Source organism: Phoca vitulina, unplaced genomic scaffold, assembly GCF_004348235.1.
Source record: "Phoca vitulina isolate PV1807 unplaced genomic scaffold, GSC_HSeal_1.0 scaffold4, whole genome shotgun sequence".
NCBI classification, from domain to species: Eukaryota; Metazoa; Chordata; class Mammalia; order Carnivora; family Phocidae; genus Phoca; species Phoca vitulina.
In genome coordinates, this window is record NW_022589707.1 from 42092381 (window position 1) to 42118374 (window position 25994).

The 25994-nt window shown below is 41.6% G+C and overlaps 1 protein-coding gene across 3 annotated transcripts in view; it reads right to left on the bottom strand.

The window, feature by feature from the left end:
* SNX10 (sorting nexin 10) overlaps positions 1-25994 on the bottom strand; it is a 67830-nt gene that overhangs the window by 5095 nt on the left and 36741 nt on the right. For all 3 annotated transcript variants that reach the window (XM_032401892.1, XM_032401891.1, XM_032401890.1), the window contains 4 exons: positions 24219-24265; positions 8796-8882; positions 4712-4812; positions 4156-4254 (listed from right to left, as the gene is read on the bottom strand). In XM_032401892.1, the coding sequence (XP_032257783.1) occupies positions 4156-4254; positions 4712-4812; positions 8796-8882; positions 24219-24242 (311 nt within the window). In that variant the 5' untranslated portion in view covers positions 24243-24265. The remainder of the gene's footprint in view (positions 1-4155; positions 4255-4711; positions 4813-8795; positions 8883-24218; positions 24266-25994) is intronic.

The window sequence follows — 25994 nt, forward strand, 5'->3', positions numbered from 1 at the left end:
AAATAAATGTATATAATTTTCAAGGCTTTATAAAAGGAGCAAAAAACAGCCTCTAGAATTTTAAAGAAATGTCTGAAAAGATATTTACAACATGAGCCAAAAGTTATTCCTTTCCCCAAAAACAACTTTAAACTAACCAAAGCAAATCCTGTTTTTCCCTTGAATTGGACACAGTTGAAAATCTGGTTTTCCTCAACATGATTTTATTAGGTGTATTATATACTGGTTCAGTTGGGAACAATATAGAGCTATGCAAAACCACTTAATCCTAACTAAGGATGCCCTGTCTACTGAACCCAATATAATGATATATACACATGTGTACAGAGTGTGGAAGGTTAGCAGTGGGATGTAGGAAAAAAAAATTAATTCAGCCTGTTTACCTCTTACCATGAGAAAAAAAAGAAAAAATAAGACCTACAAATCTTCACTGAAGACATTCATGATCTGTGCGATGGTGCCCTCTACTGAACACAAAGACTTATAAAAAAGTGTGTGTGTGTGTGTGTGTGTGTGTGTGTGTGTAGAACTAGTGTTTCCATGGTATCCTTTGGTAAAAAACTATAATATTCCTTAAATTTTTAAGAAATACAAAACTGTAATATAAAAGTCTACACTGTAAGGTACATTTAGTTATATTAACGGGATGAATTCAGTAAAGAAGGAAAAGCTGGCTCCCATTCGTGGTATGAATCAAACATAAATTAGTAGGACTGCCATGTTTATAGTTGGTGACTTACCAACAGTTTATTATTTTAGTCCGTAACTTTCTTTTTCCATAACTATTAGTAGAAGTGACTTACAATCTATAATTAGCCGGGGGTGGGAAAATCCAAAAGGGCGATTATAGCCAAGATAGAGAGAAAATGAATACATTTGAAAAATGTCACAATCATACTGACCAAATTTAGCTAGCTTTAAGAGTTCTAGTAATTATAAACTTGCCAGTTCCGGGAATTAATATGATGCCTCCACCTTTCCTATAATTTCCTTGTGTATAAAATCAAGATGATACCTAATTCCTAATAATACTGTAGGAACGGAGATAAAACATGTAAAAAGCTAAACACAGAGCAAGTGTTCAATACATGGTATAACCTATTATTTGGCACTTAGAGAAACAACTTCTCAGTTCCTTTATAAAGACTGGCCTGGATATGTGCTGTTATTAAAGATGTATAATTTCACCTCAAGGTGAAAAAAAAAAATTCTAAACTTCTAAGTTTATACTTATAAACACACATATGTGCAGAAACAGCAGCACTTTGGTTTTAAAGGGTTTGAACATATATAGTGTTCTCGGTTCAAAACTTCAAAACCTCCATAAAATACCAGATTTTAAAAATACATGCTAAAAATCTACAGCACAAGCATATTTCACATTTTAATGCTGGGGTGTCTTCTGTCTCAAGTTCCTAAAAGTGCTCTACAAAAAAACAAAGTGCAGGCTATTGATAGTGACCTTCCTTAACGGGCAGCCAGTGGGGCCTCGGGGGATGTCACGCTGGGATTAGGACCCAGCACCGAGCCAGGCCGAGCTGCAACGCTGCGTCCAGCTTCCCCAAGTGGGCTTGGGCTGAGGGGATCCCAGGGGCAAAGACCTTCGAGGTTGCTACTTCTACACAAACTGGGCAAAGAACAGGAGCGCCATGCACCAGAACGTGAGGGGCACAGAATGGAGGGTGAGGAGGATCCGAAGGGGCCATTTAGGTCAGGCTTGAATCCAACCGTGTGGTGGCTAGACTCCTTGCTTCCTTCAGGTTCAAACCATGTGGAAGCACCAGCTGTCATCTTTACTGTGAAACCCATCAGCTTGGAGACTAATGTTCACATACTATAGTGGGACAAATGAAAATACAAGGGAACTCGGTGTCTGCTCCATGAGTGGACTTCTGGGTGATCATCCAGGTCCAATTTTAACAAACTTAGCTATCCCCTGATATGGATACAGTACTTTCCCACTAGAATGGAAGCTTCAAGAGGATAAGGATTTGTGTCCATTGTGTGTGGTCCTGTTTCCCCAGGACCCAGCCTGGCCCCGAGTAGACACTTAACAAATAGGTTTTCAGAGTCCTTTCCAATGTGTCATCTTAACGATACAACCAACAAGGTCAAGCAGCACCTGTGTTACATGACCGCACTCTTTATAGCAAACTGAGACACAAAGAATTAAGGGACTTTTCCAAGGTCAGATAGCCAGGAAAAATTTAGGAGCTGTGATTCCTGGGAGACCCGGAACCTAGCCCCTCAAGCTTCTGATCCCCGATCCCTTCCGCTAGGATGTCCGCATCAAATGCAATCAGCAAGCAGCCAAATGGCACAGTATGCAGAAATAACCAAGCACCAGCCTGCCTGCCCTGCAGCCCAGCGACCTCACTCAGTCACTAACTTGGTAGATCAACTGTGGAAGGAAAGGTCGTTTTCAAAACAGTGAAGTGATTCCTGGTCAAAAACACACGCCCCATGCTGAACTCCGGATATAAATACAGAGACACATGCTGTCCTTCGACCTCCAATAAAGAGACTTCTCTACAGAAGAAAAGCAGCTTCCCGGGGCTGACAGGGACTGCAGGATTTGGCTGTCCCCGTCCAGGCCTCACTGCCAACGGCCAGTCCGTGGCTTCCCCGAGCCGCATCTGCACCGACAGGCCGCTCAGCAAACTTGGACTCATGGGCCACATCTTAAGGGAGACGCCATCAGCCACCTGGGTCTCGGAGAGACAACAATTAAAATCAGAGCTGTCTCCAAAGGGAATGGGCAGAAAAAACTTGACCAGGCCTTTGTTCTGTCACGCCTGTGAGATCCAAAAGAATACCACTGAAACGGTCCCTGAGGCCTTGGCTCACATAATGGGTGCTTCTGGTCTCTTGTCATTTTTATTCCTCTGGCTTTTTTCCTTTCTGGCCCTCCCTCAATTTATAATCTCGGATGTTTCTGGATGTCTCTATGACCCCTTCCAAGGAAAGACACTATATCAACCTAATGGAAATAAATATTAATATTCATGTGCATACTTAATATCCAAACCCTTTATGAGTGAGCCATATGGGGAGAAGGCAGTATATTATTTCAGGCTAGCTCTAAGGTCCCACGTAGTGAACTCCAAGGAAGATTACTTCAGATCCTAAAGTCAGTAGAAAAAGAAAGGGAGCTTAGGAAACCGGGCCCTGCCACTAACTAGTAGTCCTATGACTCAGCCTATTTCCTAATCTATAGAATAGGAAGTTAGAAAAATTAGCTCAAAGCTATTTCATGTCTAAGTGGATTAAAATAATAATGGCCAAGACCACACATTACATGCCAGACTGAAATGAGTGCTTTACCTTCATTGACTCACTTAATCCTCTCAACAACTTTACAAAGTACATACCATTATTAACCCCATTTTATGGACGGTAAAACGCAAGCACAGAGGACGTACAAGACTTGCCCAAGCCCCCAGCCAATAAGTAGCAGAGCCAAGATTTGAACCCAGGAAGTCTGGCCTCAGAGTCTGAGCGCAAACAATGTGCTGTTTCATGGGATGGGTATTCTAGCATTCCAGAGTGGAAAAAAAAGAAATTACAGTAGTGCAAATTCAAGTCACTTTAATTGCAGTACCTGCCATCACCGAGTTAATAACCCAGACTATTCAAACACCAATAACTACTCCCTTATAAACAAACATGCCCTCCAAAGAGTACAGTTAAACTCTTTCTTTAGAAGAGCCCAGAAAAGTATTCACTAGCAGCCCATCGTGGAGCTGATTTTGGTCTGTCAGTCCTAAATGTTGTAAATAAAGACAGTTTTTAAGAAGTACCTTTTTAATAAAGCACATTTGCCTCCTGGCAAATTTGACTTTTGTCAGCTAAACTCCCAGGTAATTTGGCTCTGCTTTACAGCTTCAGGGACTGTGCGCAGATTTATTATCTGACTCAATTAGCTCATTGTTTTCCTTCTAGAAGATGTGGTCCCGGATGTGCACCATATGACGTGAGCCACAAGATGGCGCTCTTATATAGGAAATGAACTCCTGAGCACAGCACCTCCAAGATTATCATCATCAGCACTTCAGAATGGTGATCTTCTCCCCCACATAATTATAGCACACTCGACTCTTGCAAAGCACTTTGCTCACAACTCCTGTCTGGCCACAAGAGTTTCTGTGCACTTACTTTCTCAGGAAATCTTCCAAACCCTGACGACGCTGATCTACATGCTGGCGATTATTCATGTTGAAAAACAGGTTTTTAGATGGAAGTTCTGGCACTTGTCTTATGAGAAAGAAAAGAAAAAAATTTTTTTAACCATCAAATCAAGGTGGTTTAGTGACAGAAATCCCTCAAAGTGAAAGCAAATTATGTGTGAGAGTTATCGTGTAACTATCACATAATTGTATTATATATACTTATGTATATATAAGTGTATTATATGGTACATATATTATAGTTATATAATAAGGGTATGAGAAAACTCATTAACTTAAAGAAAAACCCATTTTTAAACATTTTTGAGGCCTTTCATGGTCAATACTCGTCGAGTTGGGGAAATTCAAGTGGTAAATTTTGAATTCAGATGCAGTAGCAACAAAACCAACTAAAGCTATATATTGCAATCAAGAAGAAAGCCTACAAAATCCTTCATATATTATATATCTTAATGCACAACAAATTTTAAAATGTTGAATGTAATAATAAAGTCTCCTCCATATCACTTATTTAAATCACTTACACCAGCAATGCATTACTTTGGAGTCTCTGCCTCAGCCACACAAATTCTCTGTATCTTCTTCGCACACAGGATGTTTTCATGGTAAAACACATGCTATTGGTCTGTTTAAAGAAAAAGAATTAAGCCTCACTTAAGGAAAAAAAATTGTTTTTTCTTACATCTCTAACTCACTATATGTACCCATATGCATTTTTAATAGGATTTTTTAAAACCAAAAATACATCTGCATTTATGCTAGACTCCCATCTTGCACAAAACCCGTCAATAGAACATCCCTGAAGGCAGCTGGGATGACATCAATGAGCAGTGTTGTCCTGGGGCAAGGCATGACCCTGCCATTCCCTGAGTCCTGAGGTAGCCTCTTGCTCACCTGTTAGTGCTGCTTTCAAAGATGAATCATAAAAATTACAAATCCTGAAGTCTAAATGACCCTTAAAAACTCAGGGTTATCCCTTCCATTTGAACACCATCCATCCATCCGTGTAGCTGCAGAAGTCTTTGGGAATTAGAGACCCCTTCTTACAGCCCTTGATATGACACCACAAGGAGCCGTCATATCCTTGATATGGCTGTCAGTACAGATCACACAAATCACCAGGCATCCTGAAATCACTTTTTTGGGGGGGAGGGGGGAGGGAAATTACCACAGTTCAACTGCAAAAGAGCTGCTACAGCATTAACCCAGACATTTTCCTGCACCCAAACCATGTTTATACGCTGAACATTCTCATCAGACTGTTTCCCCATCTTACGCCCAGATTTTCTTCCAGAACCTATTGGTATCACCAGTTTTACTTCCAATGTTCTAACTCACTGAATGGTGGGTCTTCTCTCTCTTACGTTTATCTCCTGTCTGCATCTTGAGGGGGGGTCTTCTCTGACTCTGCCGAGCCGGAAGCAGCAACACCCCAAGAACCATCAGGATCAAGGCAGACATGCCCATCCGGATGCGATTCTCCACTGTGTAATCTTGGTTGTTTGAGGCTGTGATCAGGATGTCCCGGGGGGGGGCGTGGAGTGGGGGCTGGGGATCGACCATGTGGAGGAGAGGTTGTGTGCACCACAGCATCCGTACCCGCCCCCATGGGGGGCCCACACCGCCCAGGGGGAAGTTGGGGCTGGACTGTCTGTCTAGACGCTGGGGAGCTCTTTAACCTGCGACCTCCAGGTGCAGAGGGTCACTGGGGTGTCCTGAAATCACTTTTAAACAAGAGAACAGCATCCTCCTTCTCTACTGGATGTGCAAGGTAGAGTGAGGCGCGTGGTGCAGAGGGCCAAGCATCTGCGTGGGGAACCACATGCCAGTCCCGGATCTGCCATGGAGCGGGTCACTCAAACTCCAGTTTGCTGAACGGTAAAATGGGGATGAAGGTGTACATACCTATTTCATAAGCACCTGGCAAATGTTTTCTATTAATATTATTATTAGATAGGAGATGTTGGTTTCCTTCCAGCTACCTTAAGGCAGACTTCGAAAAAGCCACCTACGACGGAGTCCCCATCCTAAGCAAAATAGCAATGATTCTCCTTCAGGTAAACCCAAGACTGGTAAATACAGTGTTTCTCCTTTCTCCTTTGTGTAAACAAGACTGGCAAAAATTTGTCTATTGGCTTTGTAAGGAGATCTCTATTCTCTCTATTTCAAAATTCGATTTCATAACCTTTACATTGCCAAATGAGAAAACTATTTGCCCCCAAGATTTATATTCTTTCAAAATTGTTATTATTCTGCCACTTAATAAGCACCCAGTAGTAGTTTTCCTTGGCAAATGTAAGTGATTTTGTGCCCGAGTTCTTAAACTGTTCCCCTGAAACGTGTGGCACAGTTCCTGCTACTCCTGAGCTTGAAAAAGTTCAGAAAACCTCAGGAGGCAGAGAGGTTAAGACATCTGCCTCCAAAGTAGCTGTTGGTCTAAACCCCATCACCTTTGACAATATGGCAGCAAAAAGCACCAAATGGAGTTTGTGGCGCAATAACATTCTGTGTGTGGATTTCAAAGCACACCAGGGCCTCACCCTAACGTGACCCTCGGGGACTAAGACAGCAGGCCATTTACACCAGAACGATGCCCTAACAAGCCTGGGCAGACATCTTCTTAGTGCTCCCTCCCCAGAGAGGACCAGGCCACTGCAGGGACTCCTGACACCTCAGGTACGGACTCAGTCCATTTCAACTCCCTTTCATTTCTCTGTTCCCAATTACTGTCGATGTCAATAACATGGATGTCAACTGGAGATCCATCTGGTCCATCTGTAAGTCCTTCCTTTACAGGACAAGGTCAGGAGAGTATATACTGTCCACTAATTTAAAATTCCAAATAAATCCTAAGATTTCAGAGGCATCTGGTGTCATTTCCCCTCGAGGTTAGTTTAAATGGGTTAACCACCAGCTTCTCTCCCTGCAAAGCTCTATGGGTCTAGCATCTGAGTGAGGCTGACGAAAGCTCTCCCGTAGCATTCCCCCCCAACTACTCCTAATCATAAACAGGTGTGGACAGTTAGGACCAGACTATGCTGAGATCACTAACTTGTTAAGCTCCTCTAAATCTATTTGCTTATTTCTGCTATCTACCAAGCCCAGAAGATTTATACATTGTCAATTTATTAGCATTTCAGAGAAATGCCACAACACCGCCAAGTAATTTTTGTGGAACCTATCATTTCTGGCTTGAGACAGACATTTCTGCATTCACCTCATGCTATTTATGTAGCAGAGAAAAATCTATGCTTTCATTAACTCCCTGAGGATAATTAAATTTCACGTCTACCATAAAGTGTGATAACAGCCCACACATTTTTTGGAGGAAGTTAAAAAGGTAACTAAATTTCATTTCATTTTCAAATGCTTAGTCTTAATACTCATGTTATAGTTTTCCACACAGAATGCATAACTGGTGTGACTTTATGAGTAAAACCAAAGCAAAATCAAAATACAAGGCATACTCTGGCAGTGGCCTTCAACACAATCAACAAAAAAGCAGTTCTTAAGAAAAAAAAAAGCAGTTCTGAGTTTTTAGTTTATTTTCTAAGTTGGGGAACTTGGAAAGAAAAAAAGGGAAGAAAGGAGGGAAAACAAGTTTTATGGCTGATGCTTGGGCTCCAATATACCAATTTAACTATTTACAATGGAAAATTAAAGGTGGCTAAATTTTACTTCATTTGACCTATATACTCAGATAAAATCTGAGTCTATTTCTATGCTCCCAAGAGAATTCTGGACTAAATCAGATGGGAAAAGTGACTGTCTTCTTGATCAGGGGCCAATAAACCATGACCTGTGGGCCACATCCAGCCTGCCACCTGTCTTTGCAAATAAAGTTTTAAAGTTTTATTGGAACACAATTACATGTATTCATGTACATGTATGGCTGCTTTTCACCCTACAACAGAGGAATTGAGTAGTTTCAAGAGAGAATGTATGGCCCAGACACCTGAAGGCATTTACTACCCGGCTCTTTACAAAAAAAGTTTGCTGACCCTTGTTCAAGATGATCACAGAAGGCCACACACCACACAGCATAACTCAAGAGATTATAATAAAGTATTATTTCCAAATAAAGTACATCATTTCTAGTTATTTACTTACATTAATTACTCAGAATCTGGACTAAGGCAAAATAATTGCACACGTTCATTTCCTACTTTCTTATTCTACATATAAAACCACCGCACATCAGTTTTCCAGAGAGCTCTACATCCTCTCAAAACCTAAGATTTATCAGGCAATATATTACCCAGAAATATGCTATAACAGACCATAAAGAAATACCATTAATGAGCTATAAATACGCTTTAACTGTGAATTTCAGATGTACTCACATATTCATACATTAAGGCAATAAACATTAAAATATTAATATTAGCAAAGGTAAAATAAGGAACTCAAATGAGTAATTTTCCAGCTTTCAGAGCCATCTGACCACTTCGTTTGAGATACAGGCATTACTTGTAATCATTCAAATTCAGTTCTCTGAGTTAGGAAAATTTTTACAAATTTAAATTTTAGGTATAACAGAGAGTCCCATCAGATGTACGCCACCTAAAAATCACTATGATCTACGTAGACTATTGACTGCATACTTACATGAATACATATCTCATAGTCAATATAAGAATGCCAAAAGTCCTCTTTTTGAATCCGAGGATCTCGAACCCAGACGCTTACAAACTCCTGTAAGGGCATCATAAACAAAGAGATGTGTTTCAGAATCACAAGCAGGGCTGGAAAGAGCAGAGGGAAGCAATGGTACCAAAGCAAAACTGAAATGAGCTGCAGTCGTGAATTCTTTAAAAAACAAGAAGTAAATCTAATGAATCAGGCACCACAGGAAGTTCAAAAGCACTGTGCCACAAATGGAATTTTTAAAATAATGCAAAACCAAGCTGGGTGCCCTTCTCGGTAGTCTTACAGGTTACAGGAGGATAAGAAAGTGTACTCAAAAACTGAGTTTTCATTTTTAATCATGAAAAATATGTTCAGATTTTCTCAAATCTTAAAAGCAGCCATTTCTTACTTTCTTCATCTCTCTACAGGAAAACTAAATCACTCCCTAGAACAAAATATAAGAGAGTAGCGAAGGTCATATGAAAAGCAAGCAATGGGAGATGAAAACGACTTTGTGTAGGCAGCCAAGCTTCATGAGAATAAGCAGCAATAACTTATTAATAGAAAGATGAACACCTTTTATCCAATACTTTTCCATTTTTAAAATATATTTTTCCATATAGTAAATCATTTCATCTTCATAATAACCTCCTGTTATAGGTAAAAGTTAGCAATATTAAAAAAAAATTCATGGCAGATAATCTTGTTCCTTTTTAAAGATAATAAGAATTGGAAATACAGGATAAAGTTTAAAACACAATACTTTCCAAAAACTGCTCTTTACTAAACAAGCTTAGTTTAAAAATATGAAAGCATGTACAACAATGATCATGTTTGGCATAATAAATTTTAAAGCATAATTTATTCACTTGGTGATCATAAATTTGCTAAATGAATTTAATTATTTTATTTTATTTAAAGATTTTATTTATTTGAGAGACAGTGTGCACGAGAGAAAGCGAGCATGGGGGGGGTTGGTGGAGGGAGGAACAGAGGGGGAGGGAGAAGCAGACTCCCTGCTGAGCACAGAGAGCCCCACCCTCCGCCCTCGCAGGGCTCAGTCTTCCCCCACCCCACCCTGAGATCATGACCTGAGCCAAAATCAAGAGTCAGACACTTAACCAACTGAGCCACCCAGGCACCCCCAAAGATTTTATTTTTGAGTAATCTCTACACTCAGCATGGGCCTCAAACCCAATACCCCAAGATCGAGAGTTGCATGCTCTACCCACTGGGCCAGCCAGGCACTCTGAATTTTTTTTTAAAGATTTTATTTTCAAATAATCACTATACCCAACATGGGGCTCAAACTCACAACCCCAAGATCAAGAGTTGCATGCTCTACCGACTGAGCCAGCCAGGTGCCCCTAATTGAATTGAATTTTAACATTTAAACTTTTTGTCTAAAAAATGGGGCATCAAAGCTGAAATTTTAGGCATTTGTTACTGCCTTGTTTTGGCACATCTGAGAGGCAGGCTATGAACACTCTAGAGCAGAAACAGAAGAGAGATTATGGTGTTTTCTGGACATAGCACCTCCCATTCTGTGACACAGATCATAAAATCAGAATTTTTCAGAGGATTTTTTTTAAAGTAAAAAAAAAAAAAATAGTTCACATTCCCTTCTGCCACCTATCAAGTGTCACCTTCTAAGGCAACATGCACTTTGTTCTTGAATTTGAGACTTCTGCCCCACTGCCTGCCTCAGTCTCCAGGGATTATGAGTTAATCTTTCCCAAAGTCTTACTTTAAAATTTTTTCATTATGTATTTTTAAAGTCATACAGAAGACGGATAATAAAAACAAGATAACAATATAGTGATGCTCTAAACATGTTTGGCCATTATTTCTCAAAAGCACATTAAAGTCTAAGAGAAGCCGCCCAGAGATGGAAACTGGAAGAAAATCCAGGCACGATGCCTTAGTCTGTGCACATTCCACCTCGGCCTCCTGTCAGCGTGTGTGTGTGTGTGTGTGTGTGTGTGTGTGTAACTCATTTCCCCAGAGTACTTTGCACACACCCAGAGTTCTTAGAAGGAATGAACCAGTCATCAACGAATCAATGAACAGAAGGGCAAATAGGTTAGGAAGAGAAGACCAGAGTTCAGAGTAGACCTCGTTTATCCTTCCAAATCCCCCACCCACACATACACTCAGGGCTGCCTTCTGACTTTCCTGGGCCCTCGGTACTTTTGCCTTCATGGGCTCTTTCTGCCACACACAAAAATATTAAAAATCATACTTTATGACTACACTGACGTGAAGATGAATATATTAATGTTATGTCATAAAACCTTTCCTCTGATCTCAAAGCGCATTTTATTTTTCCGATTTTAAAAGAAATTAAAACATTTTCACGGGCCTCTAAAAGCCGCATGGGCCCTGGTCACCACTATGCCTAATGGAGAAGTCAGTGGGGCCTACGCTGAGCAAGGCAGAAGGCTGGTAACAGCGGCCAAGGTTATCCTGCGCCGCCCTTCCCAGCCCCGTGAGCCAGAGCACCTAGTCATCGGGTCATATGGAAGCCATGCGCCCTCACAGGGTGCTGGCTGCTCCATTTTTCCACTGGAGACAGGAGTTCTTGAATATACCAAAAGGGACATTAAATATTTCCAACGGCTGAATGTTCTATATAAACAGCACAAGACATGTACCCGTTGCTGAAATAGTGGGTCTTTACACAGATGAGACAAGAGTGAAAAGGAAACCCACTTGTCAACATGCCGCAAACTTGTGATAAAAAAAAGAAAGATTCTGAACTAAAACTATAAAACCCACAATGACTACAGTGTCACAAACCCCCTGGCCACTCGACATACTGTTCACTGATGCTGGTAGCAATGACAAATAGTTCTGAAAAAAATCAAGGCTTTTTCCCCCTGTTTACTTGCCACTGCTCAACTGTGAACATGTACGCTTTGAGTAACATGTCCTGCTTCATGGAAAGAGCTCTGACTTATGGTCACAAGACGAGGGATAAATGCTGGTTTACCACTTTCTAAATTACGAACTTATTCACTGAGCCTCTGTTTCCACATCTGGAAAATGGGGATAATACCTGTTCCAACCTATCTCAGCTGTTTGTTAGGAATATCAAATTATAAAACATTGGTGAAAATGCTGAGAAGTTGTTCATTAAGTGCTACGTGAATGTAGGGGCACCTGGGTGGCTCAGTCAGATAATCGTCAGACTCTTGATTTCTACTCAGGTCACGATCTCAGGGTGGTGAGATCGAGCCCCGTGTCAGGCTCCTCCCTGGGCAAGGAGCCTGCTTAACCTGCTTAAGATTCTCTCTCTCTCCCTCTGCCCCTCCCCGCCACCCCCACCCCCCGCCCGTGCTCTCCCTAAAAATATATATGTTTAAGTGCTACGTGAATGTAAAGTATTATTACACAGAAAGGAAAATGCTTATAAACTCAAAGCATTGAGACCTTCCCACAGACATTGGCAATAAGCAATTAAGCTAAACCAACTGTATGTATTTTTTAAAGTACAAACTATTAATTTAAGAACCCAGCGGCAAACACTCTGTCATTTTTCAGCGAAATATAGACTGACCTAAAGATTTCATAGCACTTGCTCAGAGCAAGCCCCTCATAATATTTGTAGAAGGAATGGACAGCGTAATGACAAATTACAGTAAAGAAGTCTTTTCTTCATCTCAGTGGCCTGGTATTCTCAGACTCTACTATTATTATTACTCATTAAGTCTAATCTTTACATAGGGAAGGGTCTGTTGAATACATATTCTAAAACTATGCTGGGGAAAAAAACAGTCTTCTAAGAACAGCAATGTTTTTTAAATGCACACTCAAAGTCAACTATGGTGCTAAGACTCCAAATATTTTTTTCAATCTTGAAAATCTTTAACTTGGTAGGAGTGCTAAATGTCACTATTCTTTTGTGGATGGTGAGCTTTTTCCTTTCTCACTCTCTTAAACACTGCTGTGGCCCGAGGGCCATCCTGGCTGCTATTCTTCATACCCTGTTGCACTTCCAGGAGGATCTCACCCAAACATGTGGCTTCAAGCACCCAGCATGAGCTGAGGATTCCATCTCTGTCCCAGTCCAGGGATCTCTCCACATACATATCCAGCCTCTTGCCTAGAGGTCCCACGAGCACAGAGTCCACACCCTTGCCACACCATCCTGCTTCCCATCTCATTTCCAGCAAACCCGCCAGAAATCCAGTTACCCCTGACTTCTCTCTTTGACTCACCTCCCAAATCCACACTGACCAAGTTCTCAAGATTCACTCTCCTTTGAACTCCCCACAACCCTATTCCCCCTGCTACTGCTTTGGTTCAAGGCCCACTTGTCCAACATTAATGCATGGGCTGCTGGTGGATCTCTGGGCCTGTATCCAATTCATCCCCCACACTAAGACAAGAATGGCCCCAAAGCACACATCTGGTGATGTCATTTTCCTGCTAAAAGTCCTTCAAAACCTGCCCCCTAACCTTCAAGATCAAGTTCAGATTCCTTAGCTAGCACAATAGTCTTTCATGATTTTTACTCTACTCATCTCCAAAGGCTAAACAAAAGTCCCCCTACACGACATGCCAGTTTGCACATCCGTGCCTTTGAACATATTGTTCCCTCTGCCTGGACTGCTGTCCCTACCCCGCTATGCGCTTTCTTCTTCGTCATCATTTCCTCTTGCCCCCATTTTCTGCTAACTCCAATTCATTTTTCAAAATGCAGCTCAGTCTCTGGCAATCCTCTGATTCACCCAGTCTGATTAACCTGACCTCCTCCGAGCCCCGCATGCCTCTGGGCACACACCTGGGCCCTGTCCCTACTCACCACAACTTACTGGGCTGTCTAATGCCCACAGGCCTCCTCTACCGGATGCTGAGCTCCTTCAGGGGAGCGTAGGACGTGAGAGCCTGGCACAGTCAATGCATTCCATTAATATCACTTAATGAATAAATGAATGCCTGCAGGAATGAATGAACTGCCTTCAGGGAAAAAAAAAAAAAAAACGAGATCAAACTTCAATTGAAATAAAATCCTCATCCACTTGGGTTCTTAGACTCCGTGAATTAACGGTAAGTTACTTAGCAGCTGGTCTAAAGTTTATCTTAATTTAACAAACCCCCTTCCTCTAAGGGTGTGCCAATTAACAGCATATGGCTACATGAGCAATGTTTAAGATCTATGAGAACAAACTGTTTTCGAGCACCCTAAAGAACTCCAGAAGCACCTATTTACATAGAAATAATTGAAAATCATTCTGATAGCTTCAATAACTTGGGTCCCCTAAGACCTGTACCAGACAACAATTTGTTTGCCTAGTTGGAGTTAAAATATGTACTTGAAAGTAATAAAAGTACATTTATTTTTAAAATATTCTGTAATTCAGATGGGCCTCCCCTCCCCCACCCCGCAATTAGTAGGAATTAGTGAAGTTTCACCGCGCTTCCAGCTCTGAATAGCACACCCAGGAAGCCAAGGTTCACCTAGAATCTCTTAATTAGACGCATCCCTCACGATGCCGCCCACCATCCTTCAAAGGAATGTTGACAGCCTGTCAGCCACAGAGGACAACCTAGAATCATATGGATTTCCTATGAAAATTGCTTCAGCAGCAGCAGTTAGTCAATTTAATAACCTTATTAAACACTTTAATGACTTCTTGGGCCTAATGACTATATCTAGTATGAAGGAAGAAGCCAGGCAGAGTAGAATTAAAAATTTAAACTAACCGATCCCTACTGTTCTCCATGTGGGAAAAGGCTTCTGAAGAAAGAGAGACTGCTAGACTCTGAAAAATCTAATTCCTGTGTTCTCTTATAATAATTGCTCTTCGATTTCAATGCACCCTGTTTCCCCCCTCCCCCACCACCACCCCAGGTTCAACCTTTGTCCATTTATCCATCTACCTTGTCTTCTTTCTTTTCCTTAGCCTGGACATGAGATGAAATTAACAATAAAAATAACTGTATTGTATAGGGCACGGTGACAAGTGTTTTACATGTTTCTCTTTAATCTTTACAACAATCCTAAAGGGTCAATAATATTATCACCCATTATACAAATAAGGAAAGTAAGGCTTCTAAAGCTTAAGCAACTGGCCCAAAGTCAAATGGCCAATAGGCTGAGCTAGGTTTCAAACTCAAACCTTGCTCCAAAACCTGTGCTCTCAAACATACTATATCTCGCAGTTCTTTTAGCAATGATAAATCTCCGATAATTTCCATTTTCACTGTATTGTATTATTTTGGAGGGGAAAAATTATAATCTTTGCTATTAGCTAAACTATCAGTTCAAAAAACATGCACTTCTCAAAGGCTTTCTATTCCATCTTTATATTTCTAGCCCCAAGCACAGTGTTAGCACATAGTAAGTCCTCATGAAACGTTTAAGAATTAACCAACCAATTGACTACAAAGATGTTTCAAAAACAAAAGATGTGCAGATGCTGTATGCTGAAAATTACAAGATGCAGTTGAAAGAAATCAAAGAAGCATATAGTTCTTTGTCTATATCTATGTAAGTGTATGTCTATACTGTGTTCATGAATTGAAAGACTCAACACAGTAAAGAGATCAATTCTCCCCAAATTGATCTATAGGTTTAATGTAATTCCTGTATAAATCCCAGTTAGATGGTCTGAAGACACAGATGAGCTTATTCTAAAATTTACATGGAAAGGGACCCTAGAATAGCCAAAACAATTTTGAAAAAGAACTAAGTGAAAAGAATCCCTCTGCCTGATGACAAGGCTCACTAGATAGCTACAGTAATCAAGACCATATGGTACACAGAAGAGGTACACAGACCAATGGAACAGAACAGAAAACCCAGAAATAGACCCATACATTGGGGCACCTGGGTGGCTCAGTCAGTTAAGCATCTGCCTTCAGCTCAGGTCATGATCCTGGGGTCCTGGGATCAGGCCCCACATCGGGCTCCCTGCTCCATGGGGAACCTGCTTCTGCCTCTCCCTCTGCCTGCCCCTCCCCCTGCTTGTGTGGTCTCTCTCTGTCAAATAAATAAATAAAATCTTTAAAAAAAAAATAGACCCATACAGATATGCCCAACTGATTATTGACAAATGTGTAAAAACAATTCAATAAAGGCAGACAGCCTTTCAACAAGTGGTTCTGCAGCAATTTGACATCTACCTTCAACCTGACCCTTGCACCTTCTACAAAAATTAACTCAAAATGGATCACAGATTTAAATGTAAACATAAAACTATCAGGAAAAAAATATAAGACAAGATGTTTGGGACCTAGGCCTAGACAAAGAGTTCAAAGACTGATGCCAAAAGGATAATCCATGTAAGGAAATGGTGATATATGGGACCTCACCAAAACTAAAAGTTTCCCCTGCAAAAGACCCCTCAAAGAAGTTGAAAAGACAAATGACAGACTGGAAGAAAATATTTACAAATCACACACCCTCAAAGGACTTGTACCTAGAACCTATATAGAGCTTTCAAAACTCAACATTTTTTTAAAGATTTTATTTATTTGAGAGAGGAAGAAAGAGAGAGAAAGAGAAAACACAAGCAGGGGGAGGGGCAGAGGGAGAAGCAGGCTCCCCACCGAGCAGGGAGCCCGATGTGGGGCTCCGTCCCAGGACCCTGGGATCATGACCTGAGCTGAAGGCAGACGCTGAACCGACTGAGCCACCCAGGCGCCCCTCAAAACAACATTTAAAGAAAAAACGAATTCAATTAGAAAACAGGTAAAACACCCAAAGAGCCGTTTCACCAAGGAGGACACACAGATGGCAAGCAAGCACGTGAAAAGTGGCGCGTCGTTAGCCATCAGGGAAATGCGGCTCGCCGCCATCGTGCAATACCCCTGGGCCCCACCACAGCTGCTCGTGGTGGTATCGCCATAGTGTGTGTTAGCCATGTCGATAGGTGTGTGTTTTTCTTTAATCTTCACTGTGGCCCAGCTTTATAGTACAGTAAACATAACTATGTGCTCATCGTAAGAATATTTACTCAGGTTACAGAAAGATGAGTGGGGGGATAAGGGCTAATGAATCAGAACCTCTAGGTGTTAATGAGTATTAATTGTTCAGAGGCTTGATGAGAATTTTCTACCACAAAAATGAAGACTTGTTTCATTTTGTGTTCACTTTCTCAGGACGTTTATTTTCCCCTATTCCAAAGTATGTTTTACATGCTTATGTATTTAAACTAAGGACTCGTTCATTCATTCATTAGATTAAAGAGCACTGAGTCTGTGCTAGGAACGGTTCTAAATTGGAGAATTTAACCAATGGCTTACTCACCAGGGTTCTGTTCAGGGCTCCCACATAACAATCTTAAAACTAAAATTTAGCCCATTTTACACACTACATTCTTTACAAATAACAAGCTTGAAAGGCAGAAAGAATGTATCAAGTAAGCTTCCTGCTTCCTAATAATAGTTATGACAAATCACCTAAAAGACATACTACAAAAGATGTTACTTGCCACTTTATAGCTTGGAGGGTATTTAAATGCCATGCTCTGGCAGTTTTGAATGATGATTTTTAAGAAAGCTTTTACTACTTCAGGAGTAACTATGGATGAGATTCACTTAGACCCGCCTTTTATATGACTTACAACAGTTGATGATGTTGCAAGCTTCTTTACACAAGTGGCATCCAAAATTAAGGAGTTACCTTTGTATCTCATAACACATTAGGAAAAGTACAGTGGGAAAAACTCATCTTTTGCAATAAGACGTAATTGCTAACCTGTGTTAAACTACACCAAAAGGACACAATCAGCAAAATCCAGTTTGTGAAAACCTCTATAAACAAAAGATGCAGTTTCTTTTTTTTTTTTTTTAAGATTTTTATTTATTTGACAGAGAAAGACACAGCGAGAGAGGGAACACAAGCAGGGGGAGTAGGAAAGGGAGAAGCAGGCTTCCTGCTGAGCAGGGAGCCCGATGCGGGGCTCGATCCCAGGACTCTGGGATCACAACCTGAGCCGAAGGCAGACGCCCAACGACTGAGCCACCCAGGCGCCCCAATGCAGTTTCTTCAACAAATTGCAAAAGGGGAAAAAAGCAGAACAGACTTTAAGCAATATATTAACCCAATGCAACATGTGGTCTATATTTGGATCATGATTAGAACAACAAAATATATATACTTCCCCCCCCAAAAGAATCAGAAAAACTTGAACACTGAATATTTGATGTTATGAAAGAATTAACGCTAATTATTTAAGGTGTGATAATATGGTTTATTCCTAAGAAGGGTCATTTGCTACACATGCATACTGAAATATTTACAGATAAAAATACACAATGTCTAGAATATGTTTCAAAATAATTCACTGTCTGAGACCAGGAGGAAATGGATTGTGGTAGGGGGATAGTTTGGTCATGAATTAATAATGTGTTAATTGTTGAACCCTTAGGTACATAAGGGTTCATTATATTATTCTCTCTGCTTTGTATATGTTTAAAATTTCATAAATGAAAAGTTAAAACCGGAGAAAGTAAAAGGAAAGAAGGGAGGGAAGTAGGGCAGGGGGGTCATCCCAAGCAGACTGCTTTATGAAAGGGAACAAATGTGGGACTCGAAAGTGAAAGCAAGTCAGAAACATAGAGCTGAAATGTTAGCCATTTGTTCAACATTTACTGATGCCATGAACATAACACTAACCTTATCAACCTTAAAAAATATGATTTTTTCATTATTATAAAAATAAAACATGTATGTAATTAAGAAAGAGAGATATATATAAAAATTTCAAAAACAGATGAGTACACCATGAAAATGAAGCCCCCTACCTACTGGACTCCCAGTTTTTTGCCCACCTAAGCCAGGACTTTTATATATTTTTTATATTATACATATATTATATTATATATATTTTATATTATATATACATTATTATATATTATTACCTGTGCTGTATATATTACATACTATATATTATAATACATTATTATATATTATATAATGTTATATATTATATATAACATATTATACATTATATTGTTATATATTATATATATACTTTTTAACACAAATGGAAGCATAATATAAATACAGTTTTATACCTTGCTTTATTTACTGCACAATCTTTTAGAAACCTCTATATGTGAGCAGATATAATTCGGTGTAGTTTGTTTTAAAAGTGTTCATTTTAGAACAGTTGGAGATATACAGAACAATCTCCATATATCCTACATCTAGTTTCCCCTATTATAATATCACATCACACAGGCAAGGAAGGAAGGAGGAAGGAATAACAAAACAATTCATTGTAGGGAGTAGGAGAGTGCTCTGTCTTGTCACTTCCTTCCAAGTCCCGAGCATCACAGGACCCAGGGGGAAGGCTTGCTTACGGGATATTCTTTAATGATATTCATTGGTTCCAGCCCAGTCAGTTTCCAATCAGTTTCCCAATAACAAAACCATGCTTTCCTAGAGCGAGCCCAAAAAGTTACCATGGGTCAGCACAAGCGTATCCCGAACATGCAACTGTTAAGTTTCCCTCATGTCCGTCCCTGCAGGGCCCTGTCTCCTCCCTGGGCGACAGGGTCCTCATGGTGCCTGGAATTCCCCTGGGCCCCCCTGCGTCAGCTCCAGTCAGGATATCCGCTGCCACAGAGCTGAGGGATTTACTGCCACTAAGGTGTCAAGTGTGAAGTATGTAAAATGGAAGAAAAACCCTTATCCTAAAGGTATAAATTTCTCAAGGCAGAATTCAGCCATCGTGATCCGGGACAGCAAGGGAGATATACATCCCACCCCCAACAGCCACACACACAAAAGGGGTTTCAGCCCACCCTCGGAGTCATATCACATAGGCAGGGCCACCCCGTTTACACCACAGGAGCCCGGGGGCAGAGGAACAAACCCAGTGCCTTGGAGGGATCAGAGTGTGGGACCCCATGAAACACGGTCCAGCAGGAGCGAACTATTTATTCACACATCACAGAAGAGGAGCTCAACGTGGCAGGAAGCGAGGGTCTTTAGCAATGCAGAAAAAACCAAACTGCTTGCTCTGGACATTGGAATATAAAGAGGATGAAAATGCCTGACTCCACGAAAGACAGCCTGAAACGTGTTTCCTGACACAGCCACCTGCCTTTTCATTAGGATTCTGGGTTCTGTCTCATTAAACAGAAGAGTTGATTCAGTTGGGTCCCTCTAATTATTCTTATTAAAATATGTAACCATAATATTTTAATTGTAAATTAAAGTTGCATGCATGAATGAATCTGAATTCATTTTAATTTTACAATGGCCCAACGCCAAGGCCTTTTTATGGGGAAGATCCATCAGCTTGGATACTGCTCTCCTGGGAATCCAAACCAATGTGCAAATGGAACGTGTTTAACTAACAAGGGAGACTCTCACTCCCTGTTCTCCTCTCTCTAGATTTATTGCAATAATAAAGCTATTTTAACAAGAGAGACTCCATTTGGTTACCCACCCCCCACATCTATTAAAAAAAAAAAATTACCAAACTTCTAGGCTGGAGCTACCAGTTAGGTAGAACCAACATGTCACTCCTAAGCTGTCTGAATTTTAAGCAAGGATGGTAAATAGGTCTCGATTCACGTGCCAATGTCAAGATTAATTAGTAAAGTCTGCTATGGGCACCGAGTGGAAAGTGCTTTACACACATTGCGTCCTCGGTCTAGATGCTAGAACAATCAGTGATAGCACATTCTGCCCTTACATATGCAGTCAGGTGGGACCTGAGCTATTTCCACTAAACATCAACCAGGCACTAGGATATTTAAAGGCTCAACCAAAACCTCCTCCACTTCTAACTGCACTGACTACAGGGTAGGTGGTGAGATAAAAATACTTTGTGAAATTGATTCTTTAGAAAAGCCTCTTCTTGGCTTCTAAGCGGAGGCTTGAGGATAAGGAGGAGTTAGCCAGTGAACAAGGAGTGAAGTCTGGGGGAAGAGAGATCATTCCAAGCAGTGGGAGAAACATCTGTGAAAGCCCAGGGGCCCAGGGTGCACAAAGCATTCAAATCTGCAGAACAAGCTCCAGAATAAGAAGTGAGAAGTGCATTGAGGGAGAGGGAGAGGCAGAAGACGAGCCTAGGGAAAGAAGCAGGGTCCAATCAAACAGGGCCTTAGAAACCACATTTAGGAGTTTTGACTGTTCTCAGAGCAATGTGTTAGACGCCAGGAGATCATTCTGGCCACGGGTAGACAATGGGCTGATAAGTGATGAAAACCACTATATTACAATACATCCAGAACCTAGCCTGACTATGCTTGTTCTTGCTGACAGAGGCTAAACTTCCAAACATTTAATCTCTTTCTCCTATTTTTTTCCTTTTCAGTTGAAGGACTTTCTAGTTTAAAATTCCTTGATGTTATAATATTATTATATAATTATTTATAATAAAGGACTTTTGGGGGCACTTGGGTGGCTCCAGTCAGTGAAGCGTCCAAATCTTGATTTCGGCTCAGGTCACGATCTCAGGGTCGTGAGATCGAGCCCCGGGTTGGGTTCCACACTGAGCACAGAGGCTGCTTAAGATTCTCTCCTTTCCCTCTGCCCCTCCCCCCACCAAGCTCCCCCCATCAAATAAATAAATAAATAAAATCTTTAAAGGACTTTTGCAAGGTCAATAAAATACTTTATGTAGTTGGTTAAAATTTGTGTAGTTTTTAACTGAAGTGAGTTTGTAATAAAAATCAAGTGATTAAACCAACTAAGCAAAAAATTTAGAAAATTAAAAATTTTTTAAATTTAAAATAAACCTTCTTCTAATTGGAAAAAAAAGCCTTTGTTGCTTTCATTGGCAGTTTTTTCCCCCTAAGAGAACAACTTTTAAAATGTGCCTTTGGATGGGGCGCCTGGGTGGCTCAGTGGGTTAAGGGTCTGCCTTCGGCTCAGGTCATGATCTCAGGGTCCTAGGATCGGGCCCTGCGTCAGGCTCCCTGCTCCATGGGAAGCCTGCTTCTCCCTCGCCCACTCACCCTGCTTGTGTTCCCTCTTGCTGTGTCTCTCTCTGTGAAATAAATAAATAAAATCTTTAAAAAAAAAAAAAATGTGCCTTTGGAATGTGCCGGCGATCACACCCCCACTCCCGTCAGGCCGATGTAGGTGTGTAGTGAAGAATTCACCTCACCCAGAGCGAGGTCTGGCCTCTGCCCTCGGCTCCTGGGAGGTGATCTCTAGGCCCCTGGCATATCCTGCCTGACAAGAGTAACTTTGCTAGCCTGCACTTTGGCCAACAATGCAAAAATGATGGGGGTTGAGGACCACACCGTACCAACTGCAGCCTTTGGAGGAACTGGAGACTAACGATATTAGCCTGACCCCAGGAGGACTGGAGACTGAAAGTCAGCCACACAGGCAGTTTGCGACTGAGCCCCAGTAAAAACTGGATACCAAAGGCCCTACTGAGCTCCCCTATGCATATCATTACGCATCAATGGCGGCAGCTTAACTCCAGCAACTCCATAAGGAGAAGATGAGCTGGAGCTCCACATTTGGACTTGGACTCCTCTCCAACTCTATCCTCTGCATCCCTTCCTCTGGCTCGTTCGAATTTGTGTCCTTTCCCTGTAATAAACCATAACTGTGAGTATAACAGCTGTCTCCATGAGTTCTGTAAGTCTTTCTTGTAAATTATTAAAACTGAGGATGGTTTGAGGAACTCCTGAAATTGTAATTAGTGTCAGCAGTGAGAGAAGTCATGTGGGGACCTGCAGTTTGGCCAACATCACAGAGAAGGCATTTCCTGAAAGAAACAGCTTGATCCCAGTATTATTTAATACAGAGACAGGAGAAAAGTCTTGGTATTGTATGGGGTTAGCTCTATAGGGAAAATAGGGGGACTGACTAGAAAGGGACACACAGTACCTTCTGGGGTGCTGGAAACATCTGCACCTCAATCTGAGTGCGGTTACACAGGTGTACACATAAGAGATAATCTGCTGAGCTATACACATAAGATTAGGGCATTTGATGCATTTTACTGTATATAAGTTATACCCAAAAAGTTAAAAAACAAATAAACCAAAACACTGTCTTTGAAAATGGGGGAGCCCAAAAAATAATAAAAAGGAAAATAAAAAAGGAAATGCGGAGCCCAACATGGAATTAAACGGCGGAAGTGGGTTAGATTAATGAGAAGAATCTGAACCCAAAGACAGGGCTGAAAGAAAGGATGTGATATCTAACAAAGAAGCTTCTGGAAGGATTCTCTGAAAAGGATTTTTTGGGTTATATAGTGCTTTAAACTTGGGCAAGGCAAACGAAGGACCATGTGGCCACATGTGTGTGTGTGTGTGTGTGTGTGTGTGTGTGTATACTCCCTAAAAAGTTCCTCTGCCACTATTCAGTTTCATTAGGCTCACCTAGTGACAATGTGCGTGGAACAGTAGTAGGCAGAGTAGGACGAATGGGTACTTATAAGGAGCATCTGGGTGGCTCAGTTGGTTAAGCTTCAGACTCTTGATTTCCGCTTAGGTCATGATCTCAGGGTCGTGAGATAGAGCTCCGTGTCAGGCTCCTCACTAGGCACAGAGCCTGCTTAACCTGCTTAAGATTCTCTCTCTCCCTCTGCCCCTCCCCCCGCCTCCCTCTCTCCCTCTCAAAACAAACAAACAAAACTTTCAAGAGAGGGTCACTCAGCAAAGGGTTGGTGTGGGGATTGTCCTACCCTCTTCCCAGTTAGATGAAGCTCCAGAAGCTGAGATTGGAGGCCTGGGAGATCAATCAGGCTGGGTTCAGGAAAGGACAGTGTTCTCTGAACTGTGTGAAACCAAGCCAACAGATCTAAGATGCAATAAGCAAGGTAAAACTGAAACTAAGGGCAGACAGTTCCCCTGGGTTGTTACCAGAGGTAGGGGGATTCACGTATGAGGCAACAGAGGAGAAAACCAAGAAAGCCAGAGGGAGACTGTTCAAAGCAAAGGGTGGGAGTCAGAGCCTGGAGAAATCTGAGTCATGGAACAAGATACATTTATAAGCAGCGGGTGGGAGTGAGCTAAGAGCCAGCTCAGTCACTGGAACCAAGGAATGAGGGCCGAGGACAAACCAATGCTGGGGAATGGGGGGCGCAGGGGCGGTGGGGGCAGGAGGGCAGGTGTTTTACTTTCGTTAGCCCTCCTCTAGGATGCCCTGAAGTATCTTGACTCTCTACCACAGATTGATGGTTAGTGAATGAAGAACTAACCTGCAGTGAGTCAAAATGCATGGATTAGGGGCGCCTGGGTGGCTCAGTTGGTTAAGCGACTGCCTTCGGCTCAGGTCATGATCCTGGAGTCCCTGGATCGAGTCCCGCATCGGGCTCCCTGCTCGGCAGGGAGCCTGCTTCTCCCTCTGACCCTCCCCCCTCTCATGTGCTCTCTCTCCCTCTCTCATTCTGTCTCAAATAAATAAATAAATAAAATCTTTAAAAAAAAATGCATGGATTATTTATTTTTGGATTTGTGATGACATACCTCTTTCTGTTGTTCTGGAAACATCTTCAGCACAGGACACAATCAACCTGAAAAATAAGATACCAACACTCAGTGATTTGGAAGTTCCATACTGGAGCAGATATGTCTCTCATGGCCTCGCACCCAAATCCTCTGAGAGCAAATCTCTCTGGCTACCCACAGTCTCTGAAAGATGAACCTCTGCTGCTCCTTCCCTCCTGTCCACTGCTGAGCAGACCAAGGTGAACATCAGTCTGCACTGGGGATTGGGAGTTTGAGACATGGCAAATCCAAAGCAGCTGGATGATGACAGGTACTCAAACTGGAAGGCCAGGCAGAGTCTGGCAAGAGTTGGAGCCCTGGTGAGTCAGAGGCTGGGAGTAGGGGGGAGCAGAGTGGCCATGAGGGGCCGGAGGGGGATGCTGGTTGGCAGTGAGATGGAGGGAATGGAGATGCCCAGAGAGATCCACCACTGAGAACAGCTCTGATGGATTTAAAATACAAAATGTCTGTGAAAGAAAGAATTCTATAGAGCGGGGCTTTTCTGTGAAGGGTCAGATAGTATATATTTGAGGTTTTGCAGGCCAAACGGTCTCTGTTACAACTATTCAAGTCTGCAATTTATAGTGAGAAAGCCCACAGATGCTAAGTAATCGAATGCAGATGGCTATGTTCCAGCAAAACTTTTATCTGCAAAAACAGGCGGCAGTAGTTTGCAGACCCTACCTATGGAGCAATCAAATGTTGTGTTTTCAATTCTATACCTTAATAAAGCTCTCTCTTAGATCAACAGGAAAAAATTTTCACAATGTTAAGCTTGGTCTGCATACCTATATATAGGCAGTCTCCTCTCTGACAAGCAAACTACTGGCTGAGAGTCTGTGGACTATACACAGGGGTAGAAAGAGAAGGGGTTACGTACTTTTCCCAATGGTGAAATAAGGAATACAAGTATAGTTTACATCATTCTCGAGTTTTCTCAGAGATCTCGGAGAATTCTCTAGAATGAAAATGGGGGTGGAGGGGCTTTCAGTAGCATAGTTTTGGGTTTCCTTACCACCCCGTGTCAAAGGCTGATTAACACAACGAACTTGTTAATCATGAACTAGACTGGAATTTATATCAAAGCCACAAGGACATCCTAAACAGAACAAAACTGGTTTTATCGAAGATCTACAGAGTTATTGCAGTCAAATGCTCTACCCCTGAGCTATACCCCCGATCTACAGAGTTATTGATTCACTGTAACAATATACAATTTCATAAACCAAACAGATATGTTTTTCCATATTTCCCACACAAAAGCCAAGAGAAATCTCATGTGCTCCTAGAAGAACGTGCAGGAAGATTTTTAACTAACCTCACAGTGGGCAGAGCCTTTGTAACACTAAGGGGACAGGAGTGTATTTTTATTAGAAAACAACTGCTATAGCTTTCTTGGGTTTTTTTTGTTTGTATATTTGTTTGGGTTTTTTTGCTATGTTAGAAGAAGTGGTCAACCCTCAAACAAAATACACCTAACCTCTTCTCCTTTCTGGAGATGTGGCCAGATTCCAGGAGCTGGGGCTTGAGCCTGGAGACAGGCCCGCAAGCTGTATGTGGAGGAAGCAGATAAGTGAAAAAGATGCCACCTTTCCATTAGGTGTCGCCATGTCTCACCATCTCCGCTGGACACCTGGCTTCTTCTGATGCCTTTTCACCCTCGTCTTAGAGCCTTCACAACAATACACTACCGTTTTAAGTTGAAGAGATTCCGCTCTGGGTCAACTGTGTTTAAGGAAAGGCATCAGTCCCCAT